At 37.3% G+C, this 12,198-nt stretch overlaps 1 protein-coding gene across 1 annotated transcript; it reads right to left on the bottom strand.

Moving 5' to 3' along the window:
- Positions 1-5,591: 5,591 nt before the first annotated feature.
- On the bottom strand, positions 5,592-7,716 carry LOC132187033 (ferredoxin, root R-B1). The gene is made up of 2 exons (XM_059601189.2): positions 7,534-7,716; positions 5,592-6,299 (listed from the first exon to the last, which is right to left on the bottom strand). The coding sequence occupies exon 2, from the start codon at positions 6,283-6,285 to the stop codon at positions 5,821-5,823; it is 465 nt and encodes a 154-aa protein (XP_059457172.2). The 5' UTR covers positions 6,286-6,299; positions 7,534-7,716; the 3' UTR covers positions 5,592-5,820.
- Positions 7,717-12,198: the final 4,482 nt, after the last annotated feature.

Genomic DNA, 12,198 nt, shown 5'->3' with positions numbered 1-12,198 from the left:
CTGAGTGCCATGCACGAATACCACCTTTGAGCTATTATGGCTAGAGGTGCACAAATGTGGTAGTTATTAACTACTAACCGGATAATTGGATAACCAAATAACCACAACTAGATAACCAAATAACCGCCTAGGTTAGTTGCGGTTACTGGTTATAGGTATTTAGAAATCGGTTGATAACCGGGGTAATCAGTTTTTTTAAAAAAACTTATATAATACATATATAACTATATGTGATGTTTTGGATTTGTAATGTTGTTGTTTGTGTTTGTTTATAAGATGTTTTTAATAATTATAATCATTTTTACGTACTAAATACTAATAGCCTTTATGTTTTTCGCTAGATTCGAGTGAGGAAGAGAGATGAGTGCAGATTGTAAGGGTGGTGACTTGAGAGCCCACAGACAGGTATCCCAATGGTGAAGCAATCAATCTCTTCATTTGATTTGCAAAATAGACATTCTATTAGGAAAATGAATAGTTATTATTGAGAATGAAGGATGTTAGAATAGAATAATTATTCATATTTTGTAGTTTGATAGCAACACATCTTTTATGATTGGAATTGAATTAAAATTACTAAAAAACTCATATGATTTCTGATTTGTTCAAATCTCAAATTTAAAATAAATTAAAATGTTGAACGTGGGTGGCTGGCCACCAACAGAAAACCCTTGGGGTGGCGTCACGGCCGGTCCAATAGTTTTTAGGGCCTTAGGGCGAAACTTGTAAATAAAGCTTTATTTTTTAAAATATTTAAATTTTAATTAAATAATATTTATTTTAATATTATTGTTACGTGGGTGGGTGGCCACCAACAGAAAACCCTTGGGGTGGCGTCAGGGCCGGTCCAATGGTTTTTAGAGCCTTAGGCGAAACTTTTAAATAAAGCTTTATTTTTTAAAATATTTAAATATTAATTAAATAATATTTATTTTAATATTATTGTTATTATATTTTTATTTAAAAATCATTATTCTCCCCAAAATACTCTATCTAAATCTTTTGAATAAACTAGTCATTTTCTATTATGCTTCTCCCCATTTGATAATTTCCGTATATAATATGTACCAAAAAAATGCTTAGAGTTCTCATCTTTAGGAAAATCTATATTACTATCTTATTGGACCCATTTTCTACTAATAAATCCCTTAATTTTGCATCAATATTTTTTTATTGACCTGGGTCATAAATATTTGTAACAATAGAGCTTTTTTTTTTCCTATTCAAATGAGGAAATGGATAGAGTTAGATACTATTCAAATATTTGTACCAATAGACTTAGATATATCAATAGTATTTTCATTATTTTCTAATTCTTTTTTATGAATTTCTTGTTCATTTACAAGTTTTTCACTTAAATTATCCTCTATATTTTGTTTATTGCTAATAACAAATTTATTTAGAGTTTCTCTTTGAGATTCAATCAGCTTTTCAACTCTTTTTTTATTTTTTTTATTTTTTATTTTTATGTTTTTCATATCCAGATGCATATTTTTTGGTAAAAATATTAAAAAATTAAACAAACACGATTTATATATATATAAAAAAATAGAACAATAAAACTGAATTGTGGTTTTATTGTTTTATTTTTTACTGTACAGCAAAGGAAGCATGTTGTAAGCCTTGTGAGTTGTGATTGTTGTGCAGCGAAAGCATGCTGAGGGCCTCAATATTATAAAAAAATAAAATTATTTTTTTAAAGCATATTGAGGGCCTCATTATTATAAACAAATAACAATATATATATTTTTTCAAATATGTTGAGGGCCTTGTGGCCGTTCTGCAAAAAGCATGCTAGGACCTCCATATTATAAAAAAAATATATATATATTATTTTTTAAAGCACGTTGAAGGTCTCAAGAAAGCATGTTGAGAGCCTTGATATTATAAACAAGTAATAATATTTTTTTTTAGGCATGTTGAAGGTCTTAAATTTTTGTGCTTTTTTTTTTTTTTTTTTTTTTTTGGCCTTAGAAATTTTTTTTGGGGGCTTATGAAATCGGGGCTCTAGGTGCCGGCCTAACTCACCTAGCGGTTGGGTTGGCCCTGGGTGGCGTGGCCACCTCCTATGGTAGCGAGGTGGTCACAACCACCTTAGGGGCCCTCCGGGGGTGGTCATTGCCAACCCCAAGTGTCGACAGGGGTGGCCGCAACCGCCTCCCGTGTGAATCGGACTAGCCACCCCGATTCTTACCCGGGGTGGCCACGAGGGTTTTTTGCGATGGCCAGCCATCCACATGTTCAACATTTTTTTTATTTTTTAGGTTGAAAGATTTTTTTTTTTTTTTTTTTAAAAAAAAAAAAGATTATTTGGAAAACCTTGTCCATTCCATCATAAATAGCTAGAGGAAAACCTTCTCATTTTTTAGAGGAATAACTATTCTTATATGTAAGGAATTAGTTATTCCCGTGGTAATAACTATTCATAGAAATCGACCCCTACAAAAAATAAAAGAATGATTATTCTATAGGAATAGTCATTCCATTTCAAAGGTCTGTTCCGCAAACTAAATCTATATAGAATGTGCTATGAATTTATTGATGTTAATATGGATATGTGAGATGAGAATCCAGTGGAAACAAACAATTAGATTGCTAATATATTATGAAATGAAGTGAGAGGAGAATCCAGTGTTAATATTATATAGAATGTGCTATTAATTTATAGATGTTAATACTTTAATAGTTTGAATTAACGATATATTATGAAATATAAACAGTATTTCTTATTTGAATTAACAAATTGAAGTTTTATATTAAAGAGAAAAATGATGAAAGTATTTATGAAAACCGATTAATAACTGGTTTATAACCCATCTTCAATAACCCCAATTGCCATGCCGGTTGCGGTTATTTAAAATTGAATAACTGCCTAAACCAGGTGCAATTACAGTTATGAGAAAATAACCGCAATTACAATCGGTTGTACACCCCTAATTATGGCTACACTTGCTCCTAAGAGATATGGGTGTTCATAAGACATTTGGAGTGCGGTTCAAATTTGCTTATAATGATGTTTTTAACTAGCGTGCCAAACACAAAAAGAAAAGGCAAGGTTTTATTAGAATAAAAACTATCCAGATAGAGTTGTAATTCAAAGTAGAATTCTTCGTTATATATTTATTCTATTAAGGTTGTAATTGTTCCTAGAGAGTAATATCCTTATATTTTACCTAATTTGTTGTGAACTCAAGAGTTAGGCATATTTTTATTGTAATCTCTATTTTATCATTGTAGACTGATCAGATTTTTTCCTCTACAGCTGAAGGATTTTTCATGTAAGTTTGACAGTATTATTATAATATTGCTCTCTTAGTAGTCGATTAATTACTCATGATGTTCTCTTAAAAAAAAAAAAAAAAAAGTTACTCATGATTTTTGTTTTAGATATTACAAGAATTTGTCAAATCTAATTCCCACATAGAAGATGATAGTATGGTGTGGCGCCCAACAGTGAGACAAAGCCGTCATGGTGCTAGGATGTTGCTTGCTCACTGGCTAGAGAGCTGCTAGGGTTGCACACCGGATGCAACCCAATAATGAATCTATAACATAGTTTCATATTGATTAGTCCTTTTGAAGTAATAATGCAAATTAACTAATATTTTTCTAGAATCGTTGCGGTATATACTTCTATTTTTTATTTTTATATTTTTAGGCTTCGTTTGTTTCGGCGTAAAATATTTTTAGGGAAGTCATTTTACAGCAAAATATTTTACGATGAAAACATTTTCGGCGTTTGGCGTGCGCACGGAAAATCACAAATATTTTTTATATATACAACATAAAAATACTAATATACAATAATTTAAAAAATAAAATATAAAAATACCCGCCCGAGACTTGACCGGGAGCCCCCAGGACCTGACTAGGACCCGACTAGTCTTGCTCGGGACCCGCCCCGGACTTGGCTGGGACCTGCCAGAGACTTGACTGGGACCCCCTCGAGACTTGACCGGGCAAGTCCCGAGCGGGTCCCAGGTAAGTTCTAGCAAGGTCCCATGCAGTTCCATGCATGCCCAGTCGTGTCCCGATCAAGTCCTGGGCGGGTCCCAGTCAGGTCCCGGGCAAGTCCCGAGTGGGTCCTGGGCAGGTCCCGATCAGGTCCCGGATAGGTCTCGAGTGGGTCCCGTGCAGGTCTCAAGTGGGTCTCTGGCAAGTCCTGAGTGGGTCCTGGGCGAGTCCCGAGCAGGTCCCGGTCAGTCAAGTCCTAGGCGGGTCCCGATCAAGTCTCAGGCATGTCCTGGCGAGGTCCCGAGCACTTCCTGGGCATGTCCGGTCAAGTTCGAGGCAAGTCCAAGCGGGGTCCCAGAGCGGGTCCCGAGCAAGTTTGGGGTGGTTCCCAAACAGGTCCGGTCGGGTCCTAGGCAAGTCTTGGGCAGGTCCCGGTTAACTCCTGAATGAGTCCCGGTCAAGTCCTAATCAAATTCCGAGCGGGTCCAGGTCAGGTCCCTGGTCAAGTCCCAGGTGGGTCCCGGTTAGGTCCTGGCGGGGTCCCTGGCGGGTCCTGGTCAAGTCTCGAGCGAGTCCCGATTAGTTCTCGGGTGGGTGCTGGCGAGGTCTCGGGCGGGTCCGGGGCGGGTCCTAGGCAAGTCTCGGGCGGGTCCCGATCAAGTCCCGGGCAAGTCCTAAGCGGGTCCTAAGCGGGTCCCAGGCGGATCTCAGGCAAGTCTGATTGAGTCTCGAACAGGTCCCGAGCGAGTCCCAGTCAAGTCCTGGGTAGGTCTCGAGCAGGTCCCGAGCGGGTCCCGGTCATGTTGCGGTGGGTTCTCGGGCGGGTCCCCGGTAGGTCCCAGCCCAGTCCCGAGCAAGTCCAGTCGAGTCTCGACGGGTTTCCGAGCATGTTCGATCAGGTCTTGACGAGGTCACAAGCGGGTCCTGGGCAAGTCCCGAGCATGTCTTGGACAGTTCTCGACAGGGTCCCAAGCAGGTGTCAAGCGGTTCTCGATCAAGTCTCGAGCAGGTTTCGGTCATGTCCCTGCGGGGTTTTGGGCGGGTCTTGGTATGGTCCGTCAATTCTAGAATGAGATGCTCAACCGTAGACCATTTTCCTAAAATTAAAGAAGAATTTTCAATCAAAGAGAAAATATTTTTCATTAACTATTATTTTACGTCACGCTAAACACCCGAAAATATGTAAAACATTTTCTGTAAATCATTTTATGGCGAAACAAACGGAGCTTTAGACTTCTCTCTATTTTCGACAAAAAGAACAAGGAAAAGTTGATGTTCTAATGAGTACACAAATTCGACTAGCTTCTGGATATAAACAGTCACCCTACATGTAAATTGAAATCAATGACCTTTTTCTCTTCCAGGCTTGATCCTTTGCTTTTTAAGACCTATATATATATATATATATATATATATATATCAACGCCGTTGAGAAAATCATTCCAAAATCACAAGTATGGAAGTGCCGTATATTGTAATTATGTATATTTGTAGCCTACTCCTGATCAAGGTCAATTCATGATAAAGGCTTTGCATTTTCCCAAATAAGCTACTCAGAAGCATTATTATCCATAGCCTGCTACCGATGCTTGTCATCAAACTGCAATTAACCATAGACTAGGAAAAATAGCAGCACAGAAGCTAAATAGCCATACACCAGCAGCGTTCATTATTTTTGAACAAGATTCAAGAGAATTCATGCTTCAAAACTACTGAGTGCTTGTCATTAAATTGCAATAATGCATGCATATACTCTGAAACTAAATAGCCACACCACCATTTGGCTCACAAATACAATTCTAGTCTTGCAAAGATCCCCCCCACTCAGGTAATCAACAGGCCCGCAAGGCACACAGGACTTTACTCTCAGTAAAGATCACCTTCCTTATGGGTGTGTATCACAGAGTCTGAAGTCGGGTATGAGACGCAAGTCAGCACATACCCCTTCTCGATCTGCTGGTCATCCAGAAATGATCCATCTGATTGGTCCACCGATCCTGAAGCCATCTGCCCGGCACAAGTAGAGCATGCCCCGGCCCTGCACGAGTAAGGCAACTCCAGTCCGGCATTTTCAGCTGAATCAAGGATGTAACAATCGTCGGGAGCTTCGAATTCATTCTCTTCACCATCGGGTCCGATCAGTTTCACTTTGTACACTGCCATTGCAGATACTTTGAAGGGAGAAGCCTTCAAGCCAAACATTTTGGAGACGCATTTTACAGAACCAAAGGAAGATGGACTCTTAATTAAGGCACAGGATCTGCTCGCAGGGGCACTCTTGAACAAGCATGACATTGGGACTCTAACGGTCGACATATTCACAGTTGCCATACCTACACTTGAACCTAGACAACATAATGAATTCTTGATTAATATACAAATACTACAAGTCAACCAAGTAGTAACTATATATTCAAAATTACGTCTGCGTTTTAAAGGACAAATGTAAAGGGTTCTGCTCTACATCTTTATCATATTTGAACCTATAGATGATAAATATATTGTCTAGGTTCAATTAAGTCAGGGCACAGTTTTAACCTTGAATAGCATTTCTCTACGTGCAAAAGGTAGAAACTTCATCCTGCATGAGAAACTAGAAACACATGCAGCAAGATGCCATTCAACCGGTTACAGCATCTTGTTTGAAAGTTGTTTCTCCATTTTGGTTGTGGTAATTTATAATCCATAAACAGGACCAAATAACTTTGATGCACTGAATTAATTTATGCTTTAATATGGCAAGTGAAGCAAACAAGAAGAAATAATAGAAATGCGAATAATCAGACAAAAAGTACCAAAAACAATATTTCGTTCCCATTACAAGCAAAAATGGAGTCAGAAATACAAGAGGATTTAGCACGAATGATATTACGAACACCTTCCATCATAATAAGAAAATGATGTTTAAACATAACAAATTTAAAATGCCAATATACCATTCACGAAGAATGATTTATTTACAACATACAAGGGCAAAAAATATAATAATTATTATTATTTTGGACTTTTCTATTTCATTTGCTTCTCTTACAGAGGAATTACAACAAAAAGATCATAAAAATGAAGTAAAAAGACAGAGAAGACCAAAGTGACATCATATAATTTCCACACACTTCACAAATTAGATATCCATGTCGATAGATGGGGGATTAAATAACATTACTTTGCCTTGAAAGAAAAAATCTAGGGGGAATTATCGTGGCAAAACAAACCAACCCCCCAAGTAAGTGAAATGGGTCCAGCCAAACAAAACATTAAAACCCAAAAGACGAAAATTAATATGCAGATCTAACAAGATAGACCCACAAAAGTAAAAGGCCGAAATAATCATATTAAGAAAAGAGCAAAAATTCTGAAACAGAAAAGAACAATCCAACTTATAAATAAGCATTAACAACGTTGACTCATCAAACTTGAATCAGATTCAACATCATATTATAAAGTGTAAGACTAAGAAAGAAACACACGGATCACAAAGATTAAACGACACAAAGATGCAAGAATCAAAAGAACAAGACCAATATCAATGAGATAAAGAAAATGAATTGGGACCCAAGAAAGGTCAGCAGGTAATCTTACAGGTGGAGGGGACGATCAGATCAGAATCCCAAAGTACAGCGTGATTTTGATAGCGGAGAGTCCAAAGGATCTGCGACGGAGCGTGCCCTAAGAACTAAAAGTGGTCGATGGTTTATATAATTATATATGGAGAGTGGGAGTCAGGTTGCTTCATGAGTCATGACCTTTTTTGGGTCTCGTGCGGGATTTGTTTTCCTCTTAGATTTGTGGAGTGATGATATAGAGAACATTGTATGTCGTGTTTTTTAATACTTTTTAATATTAAAATAATATATTTTAATATTTTAATTATTAAAAAAAATTAAAAAATATTGGCGTGCAGTATGCCCGTGTTCTCTCTAACATCACTCTAAGGTGGTGTTTGGCAAAAGGCATGGCCAGCCTAGACACTGTTTAAGTTTTTTCCCCTTATGTGAAATTACAGTATTACCCTTTATTTGTTTCTCCAAAAATTTACAACTGTACTCTTTTCCTCCAGCTCCTAGACATTGTTCAGTGTCTTCTTGTTTGGCTTCTTTGAAACAACAGGCCAGGCAACTGCTCTTCTGGATGACCCAATCCGTACAGCATTTGAATTTCCTGAGAAAATCCCACTACTGGGTCTACGGTGAGAGAGAGAAGGAGAGAGACCAGAGTAGACCCACGGCTGGGTCTCGGCCTAAGACCCGCCGTGGGTCACCAGACCCACGCGGGTCACTGGGTCACGGTCGACCCACGGCTGAATCACGTCGGTCACCCACGCTGGGCCGTGACCCGCGACCCAGCGTGGGTCACGGCCTGACCCACGCTGGGTCTGGGCGAAACCCACGCTAGATCCAACTTATTTCTTTCCCGCGCAGAAACAAAACCTTGATCCAAATTGCTGATCGCAAATCTCTGTTAATCGGAATTGTTGTTGCTCATTGTCTGAAAAATATCACAAATTTACAATCACGGGGCAGTGGGTTCTTCGATGGCCATTTCGTCGAAGGCTACGGCATCCAGGTGGGTCATCAAAACCTTTTCGTTTCTTTTATTTCTATTCTTTTAACGGTTTTTTTTTTTAAAAAAAGGTTTTCATTATGGGATTCTTGATTTGCTATAATTCTTGATATAGTTTCTTTGTGAATTCTTGAGTTGTGTCTGTTGGTGGGTTTTTCTGGTTCCGGCGGAAAATGGTTCTCCTCCACCGGTAATTTCTCTCTTTCCGGCCTATACCTCTGCTTGTTTTCTTGTTGGTTGTTATCCGGTGTTTTGGTTTTATTTTCTTAAAGTGTATTAGGTGAGGTGTCAGCATTTTAATAGAAGGCATAAAATATGCCTTTTTTTGTCGCGACCGCATAGAAGTAGCTCTCTACACACAAAGCATGAGATTTATGTCTCTGGAAAATTTTTAGAGAGAGGGGTAATATGGTAAAAAATATGCCAAATATTGAGAGGGAAAGCCGGTCAATGGCCCAGACACTGAACAGTGTCTGGGCCATGGCTTTTTCCAAACGAAGCATAGATTTGTGTCTGTTCTTTTGAGGGTGGGATGGTGGGTCCCTTATTGTTGTGCACATGGGTTTCTTGTAAACAAAAAAATATAAATGTGATTTTCATTTTTTTTTTAATTCTTTATTTCTTTAAAATTGATATGACATTTAAAATTATTATTCTATTAAAATTTAATAGTAATTTATCATAAATTTAATTGTGATTTTAAAGAGAAATAAGTTTTTTTTTTTTTTTATTGAAACCATTCAATCATTTCGTATATGATTCGAGTGAATACAAACTCACATTATACTAGCTGTTACTTTTTTCGTGCACAACTATATTTTGTGTACCAAAACATACATTTTTACAACTCTCATGAAATACATTTTGCTATGTTATGAACTCTACATTTTGTAAAGATGTGTTACTTAATAAGATAATGAGATAATGAGACTTGTAATAGAATGCATGTAAAATACAGACAAGACTAATTGCATCGTATGATATGGTTCACTGTTACGTACGGGATAATAGCCTTGAGCTTATTATACATGTTAATTCTATGGTCAAATGTGCGTGTAGATGTGATATATAGGCCTTGGATCCAATAGTTATTTCGTGACTGGTGCTGCCTTAACAAGCGGGTCACTACAGGATATACATCATTAGTGGCGTGTGCCACCCGTGTGGCGTCCCACATCGCCTGGGTATGGAGATAAAGATGTGCTTATATTTATATTTACATCATTCATGACAATAACGCGTTTTAAAGCCATGATGGTCATGATCCCATTAAAACTTTGTAGTTAAGCGAGTTTATGCGAGAGCAGTACCAGGATGGGTGACCTCTTGGGAAGTTTAGTTCAAGGGAGCCAAAAACGGACAATATTGTGTGTCAATGGGGTGGGGTGTTGAAAATGGTATCAGAGTCATTGTCCAGCCTGAGATGGGGGAAGCGTGTACAAGCCCATGAAGGTCGCTAGCGGGCATTCGCTAGGATGCCAAGAATGGGTTAATCCTATGAGGGTCGCCAGTGGGGATGCTGGGTCCTAAGGGGGGATGATTGTGGTGTCTCACATTGCTTGGGTATGGAGATGTAGATGTGCTTATATGTAACATCTCAGTCCCATAGTGGGAAGATGAGAAGAAGCCCACATAGAGTGAATGGTTTATAAAGATAGTCATGAGTGCTAAGTCCCACATTGCTTAGTTACTAGGTGAAACTGGGTTTTATAATGAATTTTAGGGAAGTTTCAAATTGACTAGTCATTTTGGAGTAATAGCGCAGATGTAACTAGTGTTTTTTCCTGGATTGTTACATTATATGTATACTTACACCCTTCATGACAACAATACATTTTAAAGCCGTGATGGTTATGATCCCATCAGAACTCCGCAATTAAGCTAGAGTAGTACTAAGATGGGTGACCTCCTGGTTTGAGGGAGCAAAAAACTGACAATATTGTGTGTCAATGGAGTGGGGTGTTATAACCCGAGGTCGGACTCGACCAGGCTGCTAGTGTTATGGACGGTAGTGTACAATGGTCGAGGCATCGCGCATTGTATTACATGTCCCTTGAAATAGTGTCAACCCTGCTAAGAAGGGGATAATATCTCTGGTAAATCATACATTTGAACTATGACATGATTCTCATATTACAACATATATTATATCTATACGGCATTCATGAATAACTATCATGTCTGAAATACTGCATACTTTATCAAACAGAGTTCATCACTAAATAACATAAGTACCATGTGCATTTTTACTCATTAAGTTGTTAGACTTACTCTTGTATTTTGTTGTGCAAATATCCACATAAATTAATAGGCAAATAAATATACGTTTTACTCGCAAGTACACAAGATCAAACAATAGTATAGTTAGGCAAATACGAGACCATTCCCACGAGGATTGTTGATTTTGCTTAGAATTAATTTTCTAAATTAAATATCAAGATTTACCACGAAATTGATATAATGAAAAGAGATAAAGATAAATGAAAGTGTTAGGGATTCGACATTCATCACTAATCAGACTAATTAAGATAACAATATGCCAATGCGCTAATCATACCGGCATATTTAATGTTTGCTAACCTAAGGGCATGGGTATATACTCCTTAAGCTACGGATCTCCCAAAGCAACGAATTAAGCATGAGTGTCTACTCTAATTCTTTTCTTTGGATTTAGCATGGGTGTCTACTAAGTTGTTCTTTAAGAAAACATAAATATATGAAAATTGACAAACACATGAAATATAAGGCATGGGTGTTTACTCCCGGTTTTCCATGTTGATTAATTCAAGAACCCCAATAACAAGATTCCTTGTCACTCTATTAAGCCCAGGACTTGGTCATCCAAATTGACTTAAATAACTAATCCATACCACATGCATATATTGATCAGGCACATTCATATGATGAATTCAATAAAGAAGGAAATAATCAATTTAAATATACCAAAATATGATTGTAACAAAGGCGCCAATATTGAAATCCTAAAAAAACATGATTAGGACTTCAATCTAGCCCACAGCTAAAGAGTTAGTTACACATAATTAAAATAAAGGGAAAAGAAAGAACCGAAAACGACTCCTAGAAAGTAGCCTCCAAATTCTCCTCTCTAAAAATTCTCTCTTGAATGGTGATATTGGGCTTTTCACTAATTCCTTAATTAAGCTTACATTCTAGAGCACAAATTGATACATTAATTCCTTAATTAACAGGTGATATTGGGCTTTATAACCGATTTCAAAGAGCTCCAATTGTAAATTTGAAGCAAATGTTGTTAGCATTTTTCCCAAATAATGACATTTACTTTTTCACATCAGTTGGTATGGGGAGGCACTCCTCCTTGTATCATTTCCAGAGATAAAGTTTTGTTTGATGGGCGTTCAAACTTCTAGTGTGCCACGTTTAAATTGGTGTTTGTAGGAGAATCCTCCCTTGTTTAGAGTAGGAAATAAAATTACTTTTAATGAAAATGAAATTAACAACACAATTTGAAAAATAAAATAATAATAATAATAATAATAATAATAATAATTAATGGCCATATTAATTTTTTGTCCAACATTTGCATAATCTTTCACTAGTTGATCTCGAACACTTTGAAGTCAATATAGTGTGGAGATTTTGTTTCTACTTTTGTTTTTGTCATTTGATCATCTTCATTTGACATTTAGGTATAAGTACAAAATC

The sequence above is a fragment of the Corylus avellana genome, chromosome 2 (assembly GCF_965113065.1).
Source record: "Corylus avellana chromosome 2, dhCorAvel1.hap1.2, whole genome shotgun sequence".
Lineage (NCBI taxonomy): Eukaryota > Viridiplantae > Streptophyta > Magnoliopsida > Fagales > Betulaceae > Corylus > Corylus avellana.
Note: the sequence above shows the minus strand (reverse complement) of the source record. Positions and strands in the feature narration are given on the sequence as shown.

What these genes read in the sequence shown, in the direction of transcription:
- LOC132187033 (XM_059601189.2), bottom strand. Translation starts at nt 6,285, where the DNA reads ATGGCAACTGTGAATATGTCGACCGTTAGAGTCCCAATGTCATGCTTG.